The following is a 26,598-nucleotide window of genomic DNA, read 5'->3' as shown; positions in this document are numbered from 1 at the left end:
ACTCAGCCAAGAAAAAAATCATTTCCCAAAGAGTTAATATTCCAAAGAATTAATAGGTAACTCAATTGCATCTTATTAAGTTGGGATACCTTATTTTGATGGGTTCTGGATGACACCTTGGGAGAATACTTTAAAACGTCACTTTTGGAAAATTAGAGGAAAATGCTTAATATGGCAGCCTGCGTATTCCTTCGTTTGGTTTCATTTATTATTCAGGCTCAAAGGACTGCAGATTGCAAAGTTGCCTTAGTAATTTTGGGGGTCAAAAGGATACTGGACTTTTAAAAATACCCTTTACCCTCAAGGTATGTTTCCTGTTTTACAACTCCTGTAACTAAAATCAAACGTGTTTTTCCTGGGTCAAACCTTTGCCGGGCATTAATATCTTTATCGCCAAATTCTAAAACTTCTCAAGGAAGGAAAAAGCTTGAGATTTAGACTGGAATAGTCCTTTCAAGTCTGCATTATTGGTACAAATGACCAAGATTTGCTGTTCCTGAAACATAATAAAACCTGCTGCCTATTCTTATGGTCTTGATATCATGTCTTTTTTCCCTTCTTTTTAAAATGTGCTCATCTCATTATCCAGAGTGACTAAGAGGCCCTGCATATGTGCCACTAAAATACTCGTCCTCAATTCACTCTTCCTTTTGTCCTGATACCCGTTGCTCAGGAAGTGACTTCTCCATCTTGTTTCATGAGTCATTCTGACGTGGTTCACCAAATTCCCTCCATTGACCATGCCTCCTACTTGAACATCATCCCTCTGCTTTAATAAATGCTCATTTCCCTTCCTTGTCCACTTGCATTTTTTTTCTATTTTAGGGTTTTGATCTAATATTGCCTATTATATCTCTTATGTGTAATTTTATGTTATTTAGTGGTATCAAACTTCTTTAATATATTAAGAAATTTTTCTACTACCAAACTCAAAGGGCCAATGTCAAAAAGTGCATAAAAGTGGACAAGTAAATGAGAACAGGAAAGAGAATCCCTATTGTGCAGCAGTAAACAGTGCAAGTAAGTCAATTTAATGTGGTTTTATGAATTTTAGTTACTTATTTCAAAAACTGATACCTCCATGTGTGTTCCTGGAAAAAACACGAAGTTGGCATTCTCCTCTCAGCTGCCTTCTGTTTCTTACCCTTGATACTGGTTTTATTTCTACAAGAATTCAATCTGAAAAGTCTCTGGCTTGGCAACAGGAGGAGATAAAAGCATTTTACCTGTTGTTGTGTTTGTTGTGTTTGCTTACAGTCACTGGGCTTATTTCTGCTGGCCTGGCAGGGTTTATGTTGGCAATGATGAGGAGATGCTATCAGCAATTCATTGTATACTGTTTGCATAACGGGACAGGGCAGCCAGCTCCAGTCAGTTTTTTTTTTTTAAATGCATCAGATTAGTTGAATGATTTTATTAAGATGCCTGTCTGGTTGGGAAGCTGCAATCTGTGACTGATGATCACACAGTGCTCAAGTACCTGAAAGGCCCCCAGCTACAAGTGATAGGCTGGGCTAGCAGGTTGCTCAATTTCTAGATCATGATTGCACCTGCAGAGCTCTGGCTACGCTGCTGAATGGCAAAGGCACAATGCTCAGTTATGTTGTCCTTTGTTGCCTCAGGTCTTTTAAACCTCAGAGAATCCACAGCTATTCCAGAAACTTCAGTCAAGGGAAGATCTGCTGGATTGTCCTTAGGTAATAGTATCTAAACAAAGTTTTCCTTCAAGAACAGTCATCCTGTTAACCATCAATGAGATAACTTGGAAAACAAGACCTTTAAAGACATCTAGTGCTTGAGTTTACTTATTTGCTTTTAGAATGAAGTCACCGCTCAGTACCGTGATTATAGAAACACAGGAAACACAGGAAATTTTTTTTCAGTCTACTTCAGCTACTCACACATCTCCTAGCAAAGTCCTTGAAGTGTGGTCCTTGGGGTAGTAGCAGCAATAGCACCTGGGAGCTCATTTGAAATGCAGACTCTCAGGCCCCACCCCGACCTGAATCAGAATCTGCATTTTATCAAGATCCTCAGCTTGTGTGTGTGACACGTGAAGGTGTGAGAAACACTTTGGTTCTTAGGGCAGTCTCCATTCAGCTTGCAGATACTATCAGCTCAGATGGAGGTTTCTTGTGAAAGTCTCTGGTCAGGATTCAGGCTGATGGAAATTGACATGCAGTCTGTCCTCTTTCTCTACTAAAAGAAAGTAGAGCCATGGTGATTCCAGTTAACTAGGACCTGGGACTCTAGCCACTTAGTACAAATCCTCCTGGGGTTCAGACACAGTAAAAGACACCAGAGGCAGGGTTGAAAATTCTGGTATCACCACTCCTCTCACTAGTCGCTCCCTCCCTACCTGGGAATACCCAAATCATAGCATTCTTAGTCCATGGAAAGGTATTCCTGGAACTCTTTCTCTAATGCAGACGATGTTTTTTTTTTTTTTCTCATCATGTGCCTTTTGCCAAGGTAGTAGGTGTCCTGTGTTGTCCTTGGCAGCAGAGCCATCACACCCTGCTGTGTGACGATGATGTGTGATAAAAAAGGAGAGGGGTCCATTTCACTTCGGGCTACTGAGGCCCATGTGCTATGTAATGCATGTCCCGTCTTTAATTATTTACTGGTCTTGCCCTGCCCATCCACTGTCCTGGCTGCTGCTGTTTGCTGTGTTCTGTAGTAGAGGAATTTGACCCCTCCAGAGTTTAAATCCCACTCAACTCTGGCCGTTTCTTGGCATGGTTTTTCCTCAGGTGGCAGTTCGCTGAGGGCAGAGGCATATTTTCCAAACCCCGCTGTGGCTCAGTGTGTTAAGTATGTCTTCATATTGAGAGAGATTCAGGCAGAGGCTAAGCTGATTACAGGGCTCAAGCCAGGCCCTGAGCACATTTCAGACTTGGAATGCAAATTGTTGTCTGTAGTAATTATAGTTTGTGCCATGGCCCTGCTCGGCCCCCGTGGTCATTATCCTGGTACAGAATAAGCAGTTTTGTGCTCTGAGAGTGGGAGGTAATGAGGGGGAGAGGGGCGCTTGAGGGACATTTAAGGGGTATTTTCAGGGCCCATCCCCTAGTCTGAGTGGGTGTGGGACAGACCCAGATGTGTGCTGGGGTGCACCACTGACAAACTCTGTGACCTGTGGGCCAGGAACTCAACCTCTTTGAGCTTCTGTGCTTTCTAGTCTTTGCCTCGGAAGGTTGCCCTGGTGATGAGATGGCGATGATGTAATGGGCCCTCATCACAGTGCCTGGCACATAAGAGGTGCTAAGGGAGAGTTTCATGGCTTACCGGGTACCATAAGGGCAAGGATCTGTGACAGGAAAATACACACCCTTCTTAAAGGGCAATTCTCATGCACATGTTGGTTACCTGCAGAGGGACTATAGCATCCTTCTCATGCTTCCCAAGTCTGCAAAATTGACAGTAGCTTAGAGCGCTGGCTCGGGTCAGACTTCCTGCAGAGCAGTCTAGCTGTGTGCCCTTTGGTGATTTGGTGGACATCTCTGAGCCCTCATGGGTTTTGTTGTTTGTTAAATGGACATTATAATTGTATGTGATTCACAGTGTTGTTGGGGAGATTATCTATGAAGAATGCATATAAAGTTGAGCACCAGTGCTTGGCTCAAAGTATGAAGGGGGTACTATTGTTATCCCCTTTGCAAAGATAAGGAAATGAAGGCTTTAAGGGCTAAGTGACTCTCCCAAGCCTGTGGCCCAGATGTGGTAAAGCCTGGACTCTGGCTCAGCAAATTGCCTGTGGTTCCACATTAGCGTCACTGTCATTCTGCCTCAAGGTGTTCAGAAATCACTGCATGAGTTCTGCCCAGGCGTCTGCTTCCGAGGCTCCACTTCTCAGACCCCTCGTTTTTTTCCAGACCCCTTGTTTTTGTTGACAAATTCTTTCTTTTTCTAAAAAATATTTATTTATTTATTTTAGAGATTGAGAGAGAGCGCGTGCGTGGTGGTTGGGGGAGGGGCAGAGGAAGAGGGAGAGAAAAATCCTTGAGCAGACTCCCTGCTGACCTTGGAGTCCCTATGTGGGACTCACTATCTCGACCCTGAGATCATGACCAGAGTAGAAACCAAGAGTTAGATACTTAACTCATGGAGCTATCCTGGCACCCTGACAAATTCTTTCTTAAATTGGGTTTAAGTAGATCATAGTAATATTATTACATTACTTTATTATATGATGTTATGTATAATATGTTATATAATATCAAAATATAAATTAATATTGCCTTGTGTGTGCTCTTACTCTTACTGTCCCCATTCAACAGATGATAAAATGGAGGTACAGAGAAAGTAAATCGCCAGAGGATACATGGTAAGCATAGTGCTGGGATTTGAATTCAGGTGGTTTGGCTCAGGATTCCTATTCCTAACCCCAAGCTAAACGGCTTTCCAGATGCTATGCCTTTGCCACCTGGGCTGGCCTTGGGGTTCCCAGACCTCCTTAGATGCAAACTTGGCATATCATTTCCTAGGACCTGTCACTGTGTGCTTGGCCTCACTTGGCCTCAGAGAGTGGTTCTGGGGCCTCCTCTCATACCCCCCAGGTGCTCATTCAACACAGAAGGCCATTTGTGCCTCAATCTTGTACATTCTTAAAAAAAATAAAAATAAAAATCAGCCTTTCATCTTAATAATGACACAACCCAGAGGTGAGGTTCCTGTTATCACACCAGGGGAATTTGGGCAGAGGTGATTGGAGTTGTAAAGTCAAGTAGCAGGGGAATTCCTTCTTTTCTCCATAAATTACTGACACCAGAGCTCTGTGTAATTTCACATTATGGGGGAGAATGGCTATGCTTAACTCCTCTGGGGAGAGGAAATTTATCTCACTTCTCATTCAGCAAGGAGAGGGAATTGGGAAGCATAGAAATGGAATTTTGTTGTTGTTAAATTCCTGACTTTTAGCTAATATATTTATGTATGTGTACTTTAATATAGGAACTAAGGTACTAAGACATAGCACCAGTATTATATAGTCATGGCCACTCTTCTTGACAAAAAAGAATTCATGTTTGGTTGTGTATCTGTTCTTGCTGAAAATCTTGCTCTTGGTCCCCATTTTCCACAGGAAAGAGTTGGAATTTCTACCTTGGCTCCAACCTTCTCTTTTCCTAGCCTAACCATTCCATCCCTCCCATGGGCCTTTGAGCATCTTTTCACTTCTCTCCTTTACTGTGGTTCCTGTCCTTTCAGCCTGACAACTCTACACATCCCCAGTGAGCTGTTCGAATGGCTCTTTTCCTGAAGGGACTTGAGAATTGTCCCTGACTGCTTCTTCAGTGTTCCTGGTATCCCAAGGCCATGGAACGTGACAGGATGAGCAGTAGACGTTGTTTATAGGTCTGTATTCCCTTTCACCCATGAGTTCTCATGTGGTATTTTTGTATGCCTAACACATGGAACACAGAACGGGGCACTTTTCTGTTGAACGAAGGATGCGTGCTCCCTCTTTACACATGCCCAGATACATTTCTTCCCTAAGCAGGGTCTGTGGATAATAGAGAGAATACCAGGTGATAGAGCTGAAACACCAGGCTATCGGCTACATGCAGGCAGGATCTGTCCTGCTGCTCCAGTCTACACTGTGGTTAGTGTTCATGGAGACAAATGTCAGACAAATGCCTGAATGAGCACTGTGGTAATGAGCCCATGTTGCAGACCTAGATTCAAATCCCTATTCCATCACTGCCAAGCTTGGATAACTTCCTTAACCTCTCTGAGCCTGTGCCCTCATTTATAAACTAAGGATAATAAAGGTACCTATCTCATAGAGTGGTCAAAGAATTGAATGTTTAATGTCTAATGCATAGCAAGCCTCCAATCAATGGTGGTTGCTAAAGCTATTAATAAATAAATTAATCATGGGATATATGCTGAAAAGAGAATCAACAGGGTATCATGATAGAGGATAAGATGGTGGGACAGGGGATGTGATCCTTTAGGCAGCTCAGTCAGGGAAGGATTCCTGTAAACTGGGACCAAACTATGAGAAGGATGCTGCTGTACTGTGAAGATATGGAGGAAAGAGTTTTCTGGAAAGCAGGTGTACAGGTCCTGGAACAGGAAAGAGCTTAATGAGGAATAGAAATTGTGACTAGAGCTTGGGAGGTGGAAGGAGAGTAGAATGAGATAAGGGCTTAGGAAGGAGACAGAGGCCAATTGATGCAGGGCCTTGTGGGCCAAGGGACACTGTTTGGGTTGAATTTGAAATGTGAAATAAGCCATTCAATTCTTATGCTCAGAATCATTCTGTGGGTCTGGACTACTTCAGCTTTAGCCTATCCTATGATCTGTGTGTATGAACTAACCCCCACAATGAAACCCAATTCTGGGATGCTTGGGTGGCTCAGTGATTGAGCATCTGCCTTTGGCTCACATTGTGATGCTGGGGTCCCAGGATCGAGTCCCACATAGGACTCCCTGCAGGGAGCCTGCTTTCCCTCTGCCTGTCTCTGCCCCTCTCTCTGTATCTCTCATGAATGAATAGATAAAATCTAAAAAACAAAACAAAACCTCAGTTCTGATTGATTTAAGCAGAAAATAAATTTATTACAGGATATAGGAAGCTCAGAGAATTTCGGGAGGATTAGGGAACCAGGAACAACCTTAAATTATACCATCAAACATTTCCTACAAGCACATCATTGCTGCCACTGCTGGGCAGGTGTCAATAGCATGGTTTGTGCCAACTAATGTGGCTGCTCAGTTGCCCTCACTGCTGCCTCTGTGAGCTGCTGCCACCCCCACAAGAATTGAGTCTGCAGTGTCCCTGCTGTTTTCATTCCAGCTTTTGATGCCAAGTCTGGGGTGGGTGTATCTGATTGGCTGAACCTAGCTCATGCTCTCATGCCCTGGCTGCAAGGGAGGCTGGGAAAGAAAGTGTGCGGCATCCTCATCTCTTTTGGTAGAATGTGGGGCTCGCGTTCATGAGTTGGGGCTTCCCCAAACCTAGGAAGATAATTAAACTGCAGAGTCTTCAGAGGGTTAAATGTCCCTCACAGACACACGTGGAATAAGTGACTCAAGGAGCCCCTTGGCTTCAACAGTTTTGACCAATAGGTGGTAGCACTTTTAAAAAGACTACTCTGCCTTCCTCTTAGACAATGATTTAAGAAAAATAGTGCCAAATTTGGAAGCAACTATTTCTCAGTCTGTTGCAAGACTAGGAACAATTTTTTTTAATTAGTTTAGTTCGTGCAGGTGTGTGGGGTCGCATGTTTCCCCCATGTTTATCACAGATTTGCATTCCTGTTGGAAATGCCTTAGCCATTGTCAGGGCTTATAATTGCTTCTTGTTATTGCCACGTGGGGCTTATTGTCCAAGATTTTGCTGCAGAGTTTATTGTTTATCTTACACCCCGTCTCCAGGAAGCTGCATGCGGAAATCTCTGAGCCTTACCAGGAAGTCTGACTTAAAGGGACAGCTTCCAGGGCAGAGCACTAACTGGGAGAAGGCCTGAGCTTCCAACCAAAACCCCGCTTCCCTGGGGTGGCAACTGGAAGCCTGAGTATCCCCCCACTTGGTTTGCTTGTTTCCAGTGTTTGGGTGATTCTTTTCTAATTCTGATTTAAGGGGAAAAAGTGGCAGTATTTACTCTTTGAGTACACATGGATACACACCAATCAAAATAAAACAAAAAAACCACTTTCACTGTGGTGTAGGCAGAACAAATGCTCTGAGTCACAGGTGCACGCACACACGCTTTTCCAATTCCTTTTATTTTGTTTGAGGGGTGTTTTCATAGAACTATTGAACTTTTTAGATAGACATAGGGATTTTAAGGAAGTCACCATTATAACAGCAAAAAAGTAAATGATGGGGGGGCGGGTGTGCACCTGGATGGCTCAGTCAGTTAAGTGTCTGACTCTTGATTTTGGCTCAAGTCATGATCTCAGAGTTCTGAGACCGAGTCCTGTGTTGGGCTCCGTGCTGGGTAAAGCCTTTTAGGATTCTCTCTCCCTTTCCCCTTTCCCTTCCCCCTACCTCTCTTTAAAAACAGCAGCAACAATAAGAACAACAACTAAATAGGACTTAAGCTTTAACCACCTTCATATTTTGTTTTCTCTATTGGAAGGAAGAAGGGAAACAGGAAATTGCAAATTTCCATTGTCTTTTTCTTATTAGATACCTAATTGACAGCTCTTGTTCAAATCAGGGTAAAAATCAAATTATTTCAGATTTTTTTTTTATTCATGAGAGAGAGAGAGAGAGAGAGAGGCAGCGATACAGGCAGAGGGAGAAGCAGGCTCCATGCAGGGAGCCCAATGTGGGACTCATCCCAGGACCCCAGGACCACACCCTGGGCTGAGGCTGGTGCTAAACCGCTGAGCCATGCAGGAATCCCCCTATTTCAGATTTGGTATCAACGTTTCAACTTGTTAAGAAGAAAATTTTCTGCTTGAGAAAAAAATAAATTACTATTGTGGTTTGTTTGTATTTTTTGGTCTTTTAAAAAATATTTTATTATGGAAAAATTTAAACATATATAAAAATGGAAAGAACAGTATACTGACTCCCAGTGTCCCCATCATCTTTTGTTCTGCTTTTAAACATGTGTATCAGTTAGATTCCTATAGACCTCTTTACAACCCCGTGAGGGATAACAGAATCATGATTCCTGTTTTATAGATGAGGAAACCAAGGGTCAAGGAAGTTAAGGGAGTTACCAGGTCATTGAACTAGTAAATGCAGAGCCAGAGATCACAGAGCTACCTTATCAATTTACTGTTCCTTATTCCAGCCAGCCAGTTGTTCCCAGAAATTATCCTTAAGGAGATATCTGGATTCAAAATAGTGACGAGAAACTATTTTCTAAAAAAATGATTTCTGCCTTTTGTTATATATTTTTAACTCAGATACTTGAGCAAATTACTTTTTAAAATCCTCCTGAGTATTCAGGTATTAGGAATACCACCCCCTTTCATATTCAGATTTTCTTCTGCTTAATCAGTTTTGACAATATAACACCAAATAGTAATTCTCATTTCCAAGTAAAGAAGCTCTTTCGCTGGTAGATATCAGCTAATTAGTTTTTAAACCTTTCTTTTTCCTAAGAATTGGGCAGAGGTCAGCAACCCACTAGAGTTTCACTTTTAACTGACAGTGTAACAAAGAGGTCTTGACAGTCCTTTGAAAGAGCTGTACTCAGGGTGTCCCTGTTTTCTGAGCAATAGATCGAATGGGCTTATTTGCCAGCGCCCTAGTCTGCTCCCTGTGGAATGCTTCAGGCTGTCCTTGCTTGCGTTCATAAAGGAGGTGGAACTCTAGGGACCAGGCCCTTGGCTGCTGCACAGCGCACATCAGAAGGCAGCTTTCCTTATTTCTGATTCACTTTTTAAAATAACTGTTTGTGGGTTGGTTGCCAAAATAATGTGAGGAATTTGATTATAAAAGTTCAGATTTGTTTAGAGAGGAAAAAAAAAATACAGTGCTCAAGCTATTGCTCGTAACAAAACCAGCAAGATAAGCACTCGAGATTAGCCATGATTAGCAATCTGTTGAGACTTCCATGTTCAAGCCTCATTTATTTTTAGTTCTTGTGTTGAAACCATAGATGAAGACTTTCCTATTTATTCATTCTTGACCTTGGGCAGCCAGGTTTGCTCCCACATTCTTCTCATCATTTTGTAATCTTGTTGAGCTGGGATATTAAGCAGGGCTCCAGAAGAGAATCAACATTTTCAAATGGTCCAAGTCTCTTGAGTTAAACCGTCTCACATCCAAGCAGCCCTGGCCTGGAACAGGTCTGGAGCGCCCCCTCCCCCATTCATAGTGAAGGGGGGCAGCATAGTTGTTCAAGTTTTGCTTGGATTAATCACACTTCCAGCACTGAGGAGTGGATATGAAGACATGCGATAAGAGTGGATGACCACAAGTAACTCCCAGGCTCGAAATACTTAGAAGCTCTTTTTATTTCTCACTGACTTGCCATGCATTATGCCTTTCGGCCAACCTAGTAACACCAACGAGTGTTAGTATACCTCTCATCTCTGCCACAACATAAATTTTTGTTTTCTCTTAGTCTTACTTGAATTTGACAATAGCACCCAAAATGGTAAGATCTGTGAAATAACGATTTTCTGATATTGGAACCTTGATTAAATCGATGTGCAGTATACTATGTTAATTTAGTCCCTGCTGCCCTCCTGTTTTAATGATTGTTTCACCATCTAGTTTTCACTTCAGTTTGTGGAATTATTTTAAAATGTAAAGCATCGTGGTCACCTGGGTGGCTCAGTCAGCTGAGCATCTGACTCTTGATTTCAGCTCAGGTCTTGATCTTGGGGTAGTGGGATCGAACCCCACATCAGTCTCCATGCTCAGCTGGGAATCTGCTTGAGGATTCTCTCTCCCTCTCCCTTTGCCCTCCCCCAGCCACATGTGTATGCTGTTTCTCTCTCACTCAATAAATAAATAAATAAATAAATAAATAAATAAATAAATAAATAAAGTCAGGCATCAAATGGAATATGGTCAAAGAGCCTGAAATTCCCAGCCACCATTGAGCTTTTGTAAAATCTATGGCTTCTTAGGTACAAATCAGAAAGAGAATGAGGAACCAGAATAAAATTCAAATGGAGAAAATCACCGATAGTCACCAACTTTTAATGAAGTAATTCTACTGAAATCTCACCATTTTGTTTTATGTAAATGAACTTATCACAACCCTGATGAATATGTTTCTTATACTTTTGGTGAGAAAACTATTTAAAACTTCTCAACATAAAATACCATGAGATATATACAATAACAGCAAAGGAAATACATCCCTTTGAGTTCTAGGGTCATGAGGAAGCGTGTTGTGGTACCTTAGCTAGGTCTACATTTTAGTATTAGTCTCTTTTGTGTATAATAAGAATTTGACAGCAATATAGTTATTTAACCAGATGTGGGGAAAACAGGGGCCAGTTTTTGCATTATAGGTGCCTTAGGGGTATTTCCCCATTATAAATATATAATGATTCAGCTCTATACACTTAGAGAAAAATATTATACCCTGAGAACCCACGCCCCCAGAATTTCATAGTTGGTTTTTTTTTTTTTTTTTTTTGAGCATTTCACTCTGATCTATGTAGAATTTATTTTGGACAGTGTGAAGAGTGTGAAGTAGGGCTTTAAAAGGAGGCTTTTCTTTCCAAGAAATGAACTATCCCACTTGTTAGCAATCCTTCTCTCCTCTTATGGTTTGCAGTCCAGCATTGCCATATGTCAAATTCCAGAATATCCAGGGACAGGTTTCTGGCTATCTGTTCTAGGGTCTGTATGCATGTAGTAGGAGCTTGGAAATCAGCCCACCCAGGCTCCACTCCCAACCCTGCCACCTCTAGGCCTCTTGGGCAGGCTCCTGCCACCTGTTTGAGTCTCAGTTTTAAAAAATCTGTGCAGTAGAGATAACAGTGAGACTTATCTCAGGATGCCTAGGAAGGTCAAATGCAAAACTGCATGGCAACTTCTCCTATTGAAACATCAAAAATCTGCCATCACCATTTATGGTTTTAGTAATTATGGCTTTAGGATGTTTTAATATCTGCACACAGGTTCACTTTCATCATAAATTATGTTCTCAATGTTGGCAGAGTTAAGAATACGTAACTAAGAGATGACATCTCAAGTGCATCTCTCATGTCTGCAGAAAGTTGACAGAGCAGGGGGCAATGAATTCAGGTACTTCCATACCATGGGATGCTCTGCAGTACAGGTCTAATATGGGTATGATGTGGAAAGATGCTCTGAATGTTAAGTGAAAAAAGTAAGTGGTAGAATAATGTTACTCTTCCATTTTTGAAAAATGTAAGTAAAAAATAAAATGTTGTACATAGCAACTTGTGTGTGTTTAGACAGAAGGAAATGTCCAGATGATTTGCCAAACTGGTGGCCCTTGGATCAAATCCAGTCAGCAACTGTGTTTTGCATGGCCTGTATAGCACTTTTTAAACTGATGGATTCATTGCCAGCATTTAAACATTGTGAGATTTTATATATAACCTGGAATTTCCAGCTTCTCTTGAGAAACTGGAATGTCTGGTGACCCTGGGCCAGTAGTCCCTTGGGACCTCTGTTAGTTGGAACTGACTGAGGGCCCCCCTGAGAGCCCACCCAGGCTTTTCCTTCAGGTACCTGACTCCTGGCCCTGAAAACATTTGGGTTTATAACCCTTTTATCTACAGCTGGCTTTGACATGGGTGCCTCTGGCAAAAGGGACTGGGATGGAGAAAAAAGCAGGGCCTTTGGGAAGACTCACTTTTTACATTATATATTTCTGTATGGTTTGAATGTATTATAGTGACACCATGTTACTTTTAAAAATTTAAAAATCAGTAGAAAACCATATTTGAATACTTGGTAGTATCCTAGGTGCCATGTAGAGAAAACCCACATTCTAGTTCCTTTATAAAGTTCCATTATGAAGCTAAAAATAAACTTGAACTCTGCATGGCAGGAGCCTCTTATTATTGAAATGTTCCTTCGAGATGTCCTCTGCGTGGACCAATTTCATTACTGGAGTTCTTGCTTCTGCTCAAAGCAGGGATAGCCAGAGATGGGCCTGTTCTTCCCTTCCTTTTCTCCAGCCAGGCCACCTGCTGGTTCTCCTGCTCAACCTCCCTCTTTCACTGCTACCTGCCCTGGGACCCAGTCAAGTTTTACCTCTTCCACGAAGTGCTGCAGCCCACGGGTTTCGGTTCTTCTTTCTCGTTCAGTGTCAGCAACCAGAAGTCAGGCTTAATCATTCTTGGATTAGTTGATGTGACTATGCCCTCCCTCCCCCAGAAAAGAAAGAAAGTCTAGAGTGCCCTGATCATTTTACATTTTCCTTTGGACCCTCCTTGGGGGTGATCCCAGCCTTGGCTCTTGGGGCCCCATTCAGTGGCTTGTTTGAAAACCCTCCGGGAGACGAGTGGCTGGGCTTATGGGAACTTCCATTGGTCCTCAGGAGATTGACATTCTTCACTAGCTGAAAAGTCTCCAGGGCTGGCTAATCTCAGCTTATTGATAGGCCTCTATTAATTCAGGCCCCTTTCTGTGCAGGAGGCTGGGGGAGAGGCGTTTTTTAGGAATGCCTTCCATCTCCCTCCAACCAGCTGCCACCTACCCCAGGTTTGCTCTGTGGGGAGTCAGGTTCTTGGAAATAGAGGATCCTAAAGATGAGCTGAAACCCACCTTTAGTAAGCTCTGTTTTTTGACAAACATCACTGCCTGTTTCCTGAGTACCAGACCTGGTAGGTACCACATGTGGGCTGTGAGGTGACCCAGATGGTTGCTTGAAAGTGCTTAGCCTTTTCATGGTGATTTCACTTCCTTCTTTCTCCAGATAGGACCCTTTAAGCTCTTTGAAGCAAGACCCGTGTCTGTCTGTTGGAGCAGTGCTTTCAAAGCATTTGCTTTTCTTCCAGAGTGTCCTGTTGGCCTGTACTCCCTTGCTACTGCCCTTGCCAATTCTCCTGCCTAGAAAACCCCCCAGAGTTCTACCCATGTGTCTCTTGCTCTAAGAAGCCTTCCCAGACTCTGTTCCCATAAAAAATAATGCATTTGCCAGGCTCAGTTATTTCTTGCCCCATCAGTACTTTTTTGTAGATCCTGGCAGCACTTAATTTGTTCTCAGGTCACCAGTGGTTCACCTTTCTACTCCCAGAGCCTGGTGCCTCCTTCTGTAATGTCTGTGGAGTACAGGGCGCTCTTCAGAGGCCTTATGTTAGAGGCCAGGTCACTGCCTGGAGAGAATGGGAGAGAGCCTGCTTTCTTGTATGCCCTAGAGCCCAGTCTTAGCTGGAAGCTTGTTCTTTCTTTGCTGGGTCCCCCACTTTACTCAGGGCTCAGACAAGTAGAGGTTCTTAAAAATCTGCATTTTTAAGACAGCCTTGGGAGACTTTTGCCTCAATCTTGGCAGCTAGAAGTTGCAAATCAAATGCTACTCCATTAGAAAACTAAAATAATAATAATAATTGAAAGCTGCACTGGAATTATGTCTCCGTGGATTTGAGATCCATGCAAGGAAGGTGAGGGGGTTGAATTTTTTGTGGAGGGGTTTGAACAGGGCATGGTTTTTTTGTTTTGTTTTGTTTTGTTTTGTTCTTTTTCCTGAAAGCTGGTAGGTGTCTGTGAGACAATCTGTGTCACCCAGGGGATCTGGGTTTTGTAAAAGGCAGGCAACCTGGGCAAGGTGTTCATTCTGGTGAGATCCCATTTTGTGAAATGAGAAATGCCAGCACTGAGTTATTTCCATAATCACTCTGAGAAGAGCTTTAAGGCCTTCCATGATCCATGTCAGAGGCTGAAAGGGAGGGCACCTGGGTGGCTCAGAGGTTGAACATCTGACTTTGGCTCAGGTCTTGGGATCCAATGCCGCATCGGGCTCCCTACAGGGAGTCTGCTTCTCCATCTGCTGTGTTTCTGCCTCTTTTTCTGTCCCTCTCATGAATAGATAGATTTAAAAAAAAAAAAATAGAGCAGAGAGGGAGGTTTCCAGAAGCAGCTATTTTGAAGGAGGCTCTGAAGAGAAGATTTGCCTAAGAAAAAAAGAAACGGATGGGTGTGGTGTTTATCACAACTCTCATTTATTGAGTTGAATTTGGGATTCAGTGACAGCTCTGTGTCCTGGGCAGGGCAGCTGGCTCTTGGGTTAAGTTCAAGTGGACTATTGATTCCGGTCTGAACACACAAAGTTCTCCCAGTGTCCCTTCTCTCTCTGTCTCTCGCCGATGTTTGGGTTTAGGTCTACAAAGCTCCAGACGCCAGGCCTGATGTCCTAGCAGAGAACTCTTTAGAGCTGCTGGAGTGCTGGGCATGGCTTTAGGTGGGGACCCAGTGAGCATTGTTTGTTTCTTACCAGCTGGGGATTGCCAGCCAGACACTGAATTTCTGGTGTGCTTTTAAATGCTCAAAGACACAGTGCTCTGAAAAAGCAGCAGCCGGCGAGGAAACCGCTGGAGGTGGGGAGCTCTTGGCTGGTGTGGTCTCAGCTTCTGACACTTATAACTGATGGCCCCCTGTCACTTCCTGTCATGCAGCCCAAGTGGCGGGGAGGAGTTCCTTCAGGGAAACCATGCTCTGCTCAGCTCAGAGAATCCCGTCTGCAGGGCTCCGTCGCAATTAGGGGCGGGGGACTCTGCGTGGATGAGGCCGGAGCGCCCCATGGTTTGGTGCTGCTTCTTTGTCAGGGCTCAGGTAAGCTCCCTGTGGCAGAGCCAGGGATGAATGGGCTCCCAGCTTCCACCCATGCCTGGCTGGGCGGTGCCAGGAGCTGGGGTGCAGGAGGGCGAAGCTGTCTTTCACCTCCCAAGACAAATGGGCAGGGAGGGGCTTTAAAAACACCTGGGATGATGGAGGGGGACTTCTGTCTGCCTTCACATGAATCAGAAAAAAGCTGTGTGGTTGTGTTTAAGACCACAATGGTTGCTTGGTTGGAGATGGTGAGTTAAGCGAGCGTCTAGCTGTCAGTGCTTCCTTTAGCATCTGTGATTGGAGGAGAGAGTGTGTGTGCGTGTGTGAGGGGGGTGTCTTTCACTCTTTGTTCCATGATGCTACTATTTTAATTTTCATAAGAGATCTGTTTTCAATTAAATGGGGGAAAAAAGAGGGAAAAAAAGGATGCATCTGCTGTCTGGCGTTTTTTTGTTTGGGGTGGGGGGCGTTTACAAAGTCACAAAGTGGATTTCCAAGATCTTTTCTTCTCCTTTGAGTTGAAAGATGGCTGAAATCAATTTTGGAAGTTCATTCTGCTTGGAACAACTTTTTTGTAGGTTTCCTCATCGTGAATCTTGTGAATGTGTTCATCATTGAGAAGATGAAGTCAGATATTAGGGGACATCCAGACTCACTGGTGTTTTCATTAAGAGTGTTGGTGCTTAGTTTGGTTATGTCTGAAAGAATGGCTGGAAATGTTACATTTCTATGGGCTGAAGAATGATTAGGAGGCCTGAAGGTGACTCCCTCTGTCCTTTTTGTTTGTGGGTGGGTATTAAAGCTTTGGATAAAACACCACTATTTTCCAAAGAAAGTGTCCACTGCTTTTTCTACTCCTCTCACTGGAATTCTGAGGCTGGTTTTTGTAATGCTAACTCCACCTCTCATACATGACCATTCTAGACATACATTTTAAATCTTTTCGTGTGATTTGGGTGGTTTTACGGTCTTTCTCCTTTCCCATCTGACTCATCCAGCTGTTTGCTCACCTGATAAAGAATCATTTTTGAGCCTTTGAGATACAGAAATTGACATTTAAAATGACTTACTACAATTTAGTGATAGTTAATGCAACATAAATAAAAAATAATACAATACTAGCCAACATTTGTTAGATACTTTTTTAAAGATTTATTTATTTATTTATTCATGATAGACACACAGAGAGAGAGAGAGAGAGAGGCAGAGACACAGGCAGAGGGAGAAGCAGGCTCCATGCCAGGAGGCCGACGCAGGACTCGATCCCAGGACTCCAGGATCGCGCCCCGGGCCAAAGGCAGGCGCCAAACCACTGAGCCACCCAGGGATCCCCCTGTTAGATACTTTTCACATTAGTAAGCACTTTACTCCCATTAGCTCATGAAATTCCTACAACACTATAGAATTGACTATTATTAGTATCTCCAATTTTAGATGGTAAAACTCAGGTTTTGAGAAGATAAATAATTTGCCCAAGGTCACCTAGCTGGAGAGAAGTGGATCAGGCTTCAAACTCAGGCAGAATGGATCCAGAAATGACATTCTTAGCTATTAGGTGCTGCATGAGGATTTCAGTGATGGGGCCCTTTCTACATCCCTGTCACCTGCAGCATCTTAAGTAACACTTTGCTTTCCTATCCTTTGGCAAGTCAGCCTGTTTTGGTGGATGTTTGCTGTGGTCCAATTAGCAGCTACCAAAGGGGCATCTAGACAAATCACTACCTTCTCTGGACTCAGCTTCCCTACCTGTCAAATGGAAGTTTCTCTAAACTCATTTTAGTTCTGATACGAATCTAAGTTGTGCAAATATCTTGTACAAAAAGTCAAAAATAGGTCTCACATCTTTCCTATTTCAAAGTTAAATGAGTGCACTTAAACATACATTTCCCAAGGAACTGGAACTCACAATGTAATTGGCTGGGTGGCTGTTGACCTTTATTTTGCTCTTGAAAATATTACTGACTAAATATTTATTTCTCGGTTTGAGAGTTTTCAGGGAAAGGATCTGGAGGAATGGGGACTGGGTGTGGGAGGTCAATTGGTAAATGGTAGAGAAAAGGAGGAGACAAACTCTTTAAAGATCTCATAAATCCATCTTCTGAGATTTGGCCAAGGTAGTTCTGTATCAGTGGAGAAATGGTAGAGTGTAATGATTAAGGGCATGGGTTTTAGGACTACACAGATGTAGGTTCCAACTTTGCCTCTTATTAGCCACGTGATCCTAGGCATGTTACCAAATATCTCTCAATCTGTCTTTTGCTCTGCAAAATGGTGATAATAAAGAGCATCTACTATATAGGACTGTCATAAGGAATAAATGAAATGACCCACAGTAGTGCCTCACACAGAGCCAGAACTCAGCAAACGTGATCCATGTCCTAGGTCTTATTGACTGTAGAATGTTGGTGGGCACCAGAGACATGAATCCTGAGTGCATAGACTTAGCCATGCATTTATATACAGAGATGACCATGGTTCTATTTTGTTGGGGGAAGGAAGCATATTCCACGGAAGGTCAATACTTTATTTTAAAGCCCCAATTCCAGCCATGTTTTTACAGCTTGGCCAGGATGCCAAGTAGTAGCCATGAAAAGGGAAGTTGATTCAAACCAGATTCTATAAAGGCTTTTCTTGATAGAACACTCAGAGGTATGACTCTGAGAGGGCGAGGTCAGGGTGGTGACCCCCAGTGTCCACCAAGACAGAAACAATGGGTGACTGTAGAACCTAAATATAGACCATGTGGATGTCACTTAGGGAAACCAGTTCCCGATGCTGACCAGGGTGGGCGAGTCTCTTGGGAAGAGCTCAGGAAGCAGACCCTGTGTGCAATCCTTGCTCTGTCATCCCTCTTTTTCTGGATAATTTTGTCCATATTCTAGCTTCTCCACATCTGTTGAGCATTTGCCTCTCATTGGCAGCCTTGTTTATGTCCCCATCTGTTCCTTCCCAAGTTTTCCTTACGGCGTTTACCACCTCTCTTCCTTGTTTCTTGCAGACCACACCCAGGCCTTGCCAGAAACTCCAGGTGCTCTTGCCATAAGATAGGATAGTTGGTGACTGGGAGTCAGGAGTTTGGGGTTCAAGGTCTCGGTTTTGCAGTCAACCGTGGGCAATGCTGAACCTCACTGGGTACCAGATTCTCCAATGGAAATATCACTCTTAAGAACCTGGATCCTGGAGGTTGACTATCTGGGTCTAAATCCTCATTGTGACTTGACCTTGGGCGGATTCTTTACCTCCCTGGGCCTCATTAACCTCACCTGCAAAATGGAGATCGTGGTAATATCTGCCTCAGTTACCACTAGGAGTTTATAAAATAATACCCGTGAAACCCTTAAAACAGTGCATATTGTGTCAGTGCTCAAAAGTGCTAATTATGATTGGGCCTGGGTGGCTAAGCATCTGACTCTTGGTTTGGCTCAGGTCGTGGTCTCAGGGTCATGAGATTGAGCTCCATGTCTGGCTTTGCACTCAGCACAATGTCTACTTATGGCCCTCTCTTCTTCTGCACCACTCCCTCTAAAATAAAAAAAAATGCTAGCTATGATTATGGTTGTGATTGTAGAAAAATGAGACTTGAGCTGGGCCCGTGTTTCCTAAACTTCAGTTATATTTCTCATTTCCATATCCCACTTGTATTGTTATTTCTCACTTACTGGTTATTTTTTATTTGTCTAGTTATTTATTATTTTTTATTCAGGCTCATCCTAAGCAGGAATATCTTTACAGTCATTAAATGTTATAATATGTTTCCTAAAATACATTATAATATGTTATAATATGTTTCCTAAAATACATTATAACAAATACATCCAGGTCTACTGCATGTGGTCTGAAATGATATTGTATCTCCCCAGGCCAATTCCTGCACTTTGGGGGACCACAGCACCAGTGGCTCTGAGCATCTGAGACCCAGCTTGTTGCCTGCTACTGGTGTTCACAATGCTAATCCCACCAAAATGAACAGTCAGCCCATCCTTTCACTCACCAGGCTGTGCCTGAGAACCAGCTTTGTGTCTGTCTCTGTGCCAGGTGCCAACATACCCTAATGATGGCTCTCTGTAGCCTTTTCTATCTTCTTTGAATGGGACATTACCAGCCCTGAGAAAATGGAGTAGAGAGAGACATGAAATAATCTAGCTGCTGCAATCTCTCCTTAATGAGAAGTAAGAGAAGCCAAGAAATCTCTGCCTGAAATCTCTGGATGTGGGTCAAGATCTCAGCTTTTGCTGACTAACAACCACCTCAGCTCAGTGGCAAACAACAACAGGCACGTGTTCTTATGTTCAGAGCTGTGCAGGCTGATGGGGGCGATCTGTCCCATTTGGGTTCATTAGCTACGCATGTTTGTTCTTCCCTGGTGGAGGTCAGAAGGTCCCAGAGGAGCAAGCAGAGACATAGGATGTCCCTTAAGGCTTAGGCTCAGAATTGATACACTGACTTTTCCACCCATATCATCAGCCAGAGCAAGTGACAGTACGAAACCATCGATGTCAGGAGAGAGCATAAAAGTTTGCTGAAGGATAAATTAATCCACTACAGAGATCCTCACTATTTACTCATTCAGCCCACAGTTATGTGGAGCATGCTGCCATGTTGGGGGAAGATAAATAGAGTCATAATAAATGACGAAGATAATGAGGACGTCTAGCCCAAGGCCTGGCATGGTGTAGGTCCTAAACAAATACCTAATGAATGAGTATCTGTAGTACCTGGAGTGCTGACTAGCAATGAGTGTTTCATGTAGGTTATCGCCTTTTATTCTCCAATCCCTGGTTGGGCAGGTGCAATCATCCCAGGTCAAACAAGTAGATGCCATTTTGGCCTGTTAAATGCTTACAGTCTTCTGATGTGAGGGATGTGAAGATGCAGTAGAAGGGAGAAGCTATACACAAAGAGATCCTCCCTGATATGGGGAAAGAGGCAACCTTTGCACCAAAAAGGCTCTGCCTCAGATCCCTCATACATTTCTTCCATTACACTTTGTACACTGCCTTGGGTGCTAATGCTTTTTAAGATTTATTTATTCATGAGAGAGAGAGAGAGAGAGAGAGAGAGAGAGGCAGAGGGAGGAGCAGGCTTCTCACAAGGAGCCGGATGTGGGACTCAATTTTGGATCCTAGGATCAGGCGCTCAACCACTGAGCCACCCAGGTGTCCCTTGGGTGCTAACTCTTTAAGCACCCATCGCATACTAAGAATTTAGCATGATACCTGGCCTATCATAGTTTCTCTAAGTCCCTAGCCCTCTGCTTTTTAGAGGTCCCATACATTTTTTAATATTCTCTTCAGAAAACCACACAGAGATGTGAAAATTTCTGTGCAGGCCCATGGCCCCAGGTGAAGAACTGTGCCACAGATATTCATTCCTGCCCCTTTCCCCCTCTCTTTCCTTCTCTCTCTTAAGAATGTCATCCATGGGAAAAGATATTTTTCTGTATTTGTATGCCAGTGTCAGGCTCAGGGTCTGGCTCCTATCAATGGCCAGCCTAATGAGTGTTTTTTTTTAAGTGTGTGAGAGAATGAAAGGGTTAGTAATATCTTGTTTGCATATGGATGGGATCATAAAACTTTTGGAATTGATGAGATAGGAAAGCTTATATTTCCAACCCCTTTATTTTATTTACAAATCTATTACTGAGGGCAGCCCCGGTGGCTCAGCTGTTTAGCGCCGCCTTCCACCCAGAGTGTGATCCTGGAGTCCCAGGATCAAGTCCCACGTCAGGCTCCCTATATGGAGCCTGCTTCTCCCTCTATCTGTGTCTCTGCCTCTCTCTCTCTCTCTCTGTCTCTCATGAATAAATAAATAAATAAAATCTTTAAAAATAAAAAAATCTATTACTGAAATGTAGTTGACCTACAATTATATTAGTTTCAGGTGTACAACATACTGATATGACAATTCTATTCATTACTCAGTGCTCATCATGATAATCGTAGTCACCATCTGCCAACATACAAACATGTTACAAGATTATTGACTATTATTGATATTCCCTAGGCTGTACTTTTCATCTCTGTGACTTAATGTAGAGCTGGAAGTTTGTACTTCTTAATCCCCTTCACCTATTTTGCTTATCGCCACCACCCCACCTCTGGCAACCATCAGTTTGTTCTCTGTATTTAAGAGGCTGTTTGTTTTATTTTGTTTTTCAGATCCCGCATATAAGTGAAATCATATGGTATTTGTTTTTCTCTGTCTGGTTTATTTCACTTAGCATAATACTCTCTAGCTCCATCCAGGTTGTTGCAACTAGCAAGATTTCATTCTTTCTTTTTTTTTTTTTTTTTTTGGCTGAGTAATATTCCAGGGTGTGTGTGTGTGTGTGTGTGTGTGTGTACACCACATCTTTCTTTCTTCATTCATCTATTCCTGGACACTTGAGCTGCTCCCATAGCTTAGCTATTGTAAATAATGCTACTATAAATATGGGCGTGCATATCTCTTTTTGAATTAGTGTTTTCCTTCTCTTTGGCAATCCCTTTATTTTATAGATGATAAAACTGAGACCCAGAGAGGTTAGTTCACTTGCCCAAAGGCACACAGTTAATAATAGTAGTAGTAATAATAATGAATTAATGTTTTCCTCCAAGCAAGTAACTTATGCTCAAATACAATGAGGTCTCCTTCTCTCAGTGCCTGATTAGAAAACAGTGTCATTCTGATCTATCAGATCTATATATCATGTTGCAAAACTTGAGTGTTCTTGACTTTCATATCCAAAGTCAAAGACACGGATGACAGAAACATTTATACCATTGTCTCCACTGTAGAGTCACTGTGGTATGAGCCCTTTAGGGCAGACTCCTTGTCATCTCTTTCTCTGGTTTACCCATCCCACTCCATCGCTCAGTCATCACCCAGAACTATGTGTACAGACTGCTGAGAATGCAAGAGGGTTGAGTCTAAGACAGAGACATTTGTCAAGCCAAGGGGCCAGGCCAAATCAAGGGTGGAAGGTAGATTAGGGTCGGTACAGGGGAGGAATGTGTTCCTATGGAGTCCTGGAAATCTTATTTGGAGCCATTCTTCTATTCTTAGGTTTGAAGGCACTTTGTTCTCTGTTGTATTGTTTTAACATCCACCAGGAAATCAGTCCCTGCTCGAGGTCAGCGATGCCACTGGTTCCTGCCTGTGGCCGCCCAGGTGGGAAGTGCACTGGTTTGTTTTAGAGCTGATCATTCGTCATCGGGACCATCGTACCCTTTCTTTCTTTGTTGCCCACCCTGTCTGCATGGGGTGGGGAAGGGTGAGGAGGAAGAAGAGAGTCTGATGAATCTGTTTTTCTTTATAGCAATAATGACTACACTTAATACAAAGAAAAAAATGCTAAAATCCAAGTCTCAACAGAGCACTGTGCCCTCTGGAGCATTGTTCTCCCAGAGAAATAGAACATTAACTCACATGCTTAATTTAAAATTTCCTAGTAGTCACATTGAAAGAGAGAAAAAGAAAGAGGTGAAATTTATTGTCATAATTTATCTAGCCCAGTATATTCAAATATTAACATTTTAACATGTTATCCCATATAAAAATTAAGAAGACATTTTCCATTCTCTTTTTCACGTGGAGTCTTTGAAATTCAGTGTGTGTTATTCACTTAGAGCACATCTTAGTTCAGACTGGACACATTCCAAGTGCTCACTACCCACATGTGGCTCATGGGAGCCATTGGGCATTGTGGATCTAGAGCAGATTGTCCAGTAGAACTTTTTATGATGATGGTATCTGCACTGTCTCCTACGAGACTGTTAGGCACAGATGGCTATGAAGCGCTGCAAATGTAGTTAGTACAGCTAAAGAGCGAAGTTTTAAATTTTATCCAATGTTAATGAATTAAAATTAAACCTAAACAGCCATATATACCTAGTGGCTATCATATATGGACAGTACAGCTCTAAAGATTTGACCTTGTTAGAGAACTATCAACTTAAACTTAAGGTAGAATTTTTTGTCTACTGCATTGGCAGAGATTAAAACATTGTAGAACACTGTTTGGTGAGGGTAACAGAACCTTACGTGCCTGGCCAGTGGGAGAGTAAATTAGAATAAATTAGAACAGTTTTTATGGAGAACAGTTTGGCCATATTTATCAAATTTCTAGTATATATGCCCTTGGGTCCAGCAGCTGTATTCTAGATGTTAATGTTACAGTGTCTATTATACGTGTGGACTGGTTTATGTAGGAGAATATTTGCTGCAGCAAAAGATCAAAAAGCACACATATACCATGTCAGTGGGGGATGTTACATTTGAAAAATGTAATTGGCAGCTGTTGAAAAAACAAGGCCAATGTTTATTTGATGACATGGAAGGCTGTGTAAGATATGGCCTGAAGCAAGTGTAGAGCATTGTATATAGTATGTTACCATTTGGGTAAAATAAATGATTTGCTTATTTATGTCTAGAGCAGCTCTGGAAGCTGGCAGAAGGCGCCTATCACAGTGTTGCCTCCTGGGAGGAGGGATAGCTGGGGTGGGAGAGAGGTCTACTTTTCATGGTAGAGTATATCTTTTTGGAATTTAATCTCATGTACTTGAATTACCTAGCCAAAAAATAAGACACAAGAAGAGGAAACTCTAAGAGAAGGGTGAATCACAGAAGGCTTCCTAGGGGAGATTGTCTTTGGATTGACTTTTAAGAGATGCATAGGAGTCCATATAGCAGGAGGAAGGCTTTGGCTCAGAGACACAAACAAATAGGACAGGTTCAAGCATCTGTGTGTACCTAATGGTGGGCAGAGTACTCAGTAAATGAAACAGGGTGAAAGTAGAGTCTGGACAGGCATTGGAATGGCCAAATGGGAAGGATTTTTGTGAGCAGAGTTTGGACCACAGGCAGCCATTGACAGTTTGAAGAAAGCAGGAAATGATGTAGTTGAGTTTGTGTGAAAGACAACTTTTGGCAAAGTGGAGAATGATTTGAAATAGTGATTCCCAAAGTGTGATCCATGGAACCCTAGGAGTCTTATCCCCAAGACCTAGAAATGAAATACATCACTACAAAAGAGATTTTCTTTATATGTGTCTACCAAAATAACAATCACAGTGGCTTGATTGCAGAAACAGGTATGTGAATCAGCTTCTGTTATGCAGCCAGACAGTAAAGACAGCTGTAAAATTATAAAACAATGCTGCTTTTCTCACTGTGTTTTTGTTTTTGAAGATATAGCCAATTTTCATTAAAATATGTTTGTTTTTTTAAGTAGACACCACACCCATTGTGGAGCCAAATGTGGGGCTTGAACTCATGACTCTGAGATCAAGACCTGAGCTGAGATCAAGACTTGGATGCTTAACTGACTGAGCCATCCTAATATTCATTAAAATATATTAATTAGCGTAAAAAGTAATACACTAAATTTTAAAAGAATGGTTTCTTTTAATGTCTCAATTTTTTTTCTAGTACTGTAAATATTGATAGACATAACTCTCATAAATAAAAGTTCCTCAGGGCCTTCAATAATCTTTAAAAGTGCAGAGGCATCCTGAAACCAAAAATTCTGAGAGCCACACTGGTTGGATCAAAGTAAACCATAGGAAAACAAACATCCTATCCAAATGTGAATCAGGTAAGAGGCATGAGTGAGCAGTGCCAGAGCTGATATGAATGTTTCACATCTGGGAGCAAAGAAATGATCTGGGCAGGTATGTGTGAAAGAGGGAGCTTGCTTGATGGATTGGTTTTGACTGACAGGGCTGTTGGTTCAAGTCCTGTCCTCCACTTCTGTACGAATAGATACTTCTGCTGTGCTGTTATACGCATCCATGCACGGGGTTGCTAAGTGCCCAGCACATGCAGGAATTACTCTGGAGTCCCTGCAAGTGGATGCTGGGCAGTGAGACATGCACATCTTTAGCTTGCCTTGAAGCTGTCAAGTTATCCAGTCTGTGAGCCTCCCTCCATCCTTATGTGAGTCCCCAACACTTCATGCTGTCAGATTTGTTGATTTTGCCAATCTGATGGGTGGGAAATGGCCTCTTATTTTAACCCCAAGCCCACCATGAGTCCTCTGCTTCCTCACCTTGGAGCATAAATTACTCAAATCTGATTTTTAGACGATTCAAGGAGAGTCTTTCCCTCAAGGAAACACATTACTGTGTGCGAATGTGTGAACACACAGAGGCAGGTTTGTACTCTGGTTTCTGGATAAGGAAAGAATAAACAATTAGGGACCCCCCCCCCCCTTTATTTTAGATAGAAATTACCCAGTCCACCCCTCCTGCTCTTGTGCTGTTTGCTGTAATTTGGGACCAGGTGGATCTGCCCTGAAGGAGGAGAAATTGAGCTTTTCTGCACTGCCTGGCCTGGTGTTTGAGGTAAAGCACAAATCTGAGATGTTAAGCCAAGACCTGAGGCTTTGTATAAGCAAGTGGAGTGTGGGGTGAAGCGCCGTCTTTCAACCGCTCACATGTCCTCACCCAACTCGGGCCTCCCTGTGGTCCAGAAGCCAGGGCCTACTTCTCTAGCCTGTGACCTATTCAGGTGCACAGGGTCCTTCCTGCACTCAGAAGGGCCACGTGTGTGGTTTCATGCTCTGCTGTAGCTGACCTCAAACTCAGTAATTTTTGGATTTCAAAGAGTCCTACATTTTCATTTTTCTCTGACTTCTGCAGATTATATAGCCAGCCCTGCCTGAAGCATCTTTATGTCTATCAGATTAAAAAGGGTGTGGGGTGAGGGATATAGCAACATGGGTCACACTGTTCTCACTCTCTGCAGGGCCTGACCCCGCTGTGACCCCACTAAAGCTCTTTTGGGTGAAATATCCATTTCCTCATTTCATACATTTTCTTTCTTTTACTTCTCTCTCTCTTTCCACATATACACACCCAGAGTCATATAAATATACATATATGCTATCAGTCCTCACCATTCACAAATTCCATATTTGCCCACTTGCTAAAATGTACTTGTAACCTCCAAACCAATACCCAGAGCACTTTTGCGGTCATTCAGGGACATGAATAGAGTAGCAAAAAATTTGAATGACTCGACCCACATGTTCTCACCTGGGGTCAGTCATGGCAACCTTTTGCCTTGTTCCTTCTCAGCTACCACAAACAAGTGTCTTTTTCGTGGTCTATTTAGTACCACGTTTTTCACATTTTTGTACTACTGTTGATGTCATTATTTAAAATGTTATTTTTCTGAGTGTAGTGTGAAGTGCTGTGGTGTAAGCGCAGGATGGCTGTTCTGTGCCTTAGAACATACATGCTTTCAGGTTTATAACTTCAGGTACAAGTTATAGTGCTGTTGGCTGTGAGTTCAACTTCAATGAATCCACAATATATATTAAAAAGAGTGACTTTTTCAAGATTTTATTTATTTATTCATGAGAGACACAGAGAGAGAGGCAGAGACATAGGCAGAGGGAGAAGCAGGCTCTCTGTGGGGAGCCCGATGCGGGACTCAATCCT

The 26,598-nt window shown here is 42.7% G+C and overlaps 1 protein-coding gene across 3 annotated transcripts in view; it reads left to right on the top strand.

Annotated features, from left to right (window-relative positions):
- ARHGEF3 (Rho guanine nucleotide exchange factor 3) overlaps positions 1-26,598 on the top strand; it is a 306,587-nt gene that overhangs the window by 113,303 nt on the left and 166,686 nt on the right. The window contains exon 1 of one of the 3 annotated variants that reach the window (XM_041761094.1): positions 15,030-15,178. The exons of the other annotated variants lie outside the window; for them this stretch is intronic. Coding sequence (XP_041617028.1) covers positions 15,128-15,178 — 51 coding nt within the window. The 5' untranslated portion in view covers positions 15,030-15,127. Of the gene's footprint in view, positions 1-15,029; positions 15,179-26,598 lie in introns of those variants that run through there. 3 annotated transcript variants of the gene reach the window in all.

Source organism: Vulpes lagopus, chromosome 7 (genome assembly GCF_018345385.1).
Source record: "Vulpes lagopus strain Blue_001 chromosome 7, ASM1834538v1, whole genome shotgun sequence".
Classification (NCBI taxonomy): Eukaryota; Metazoa; Chordata; class Mammalia; order Carnivora; family Canidae; genus Vulpes; species Vulpes lagopus.
Note: the sequence above shows the minus strand (reverse complement) of the source record. Positions and strands in the feature narration are given on the sequence as shown.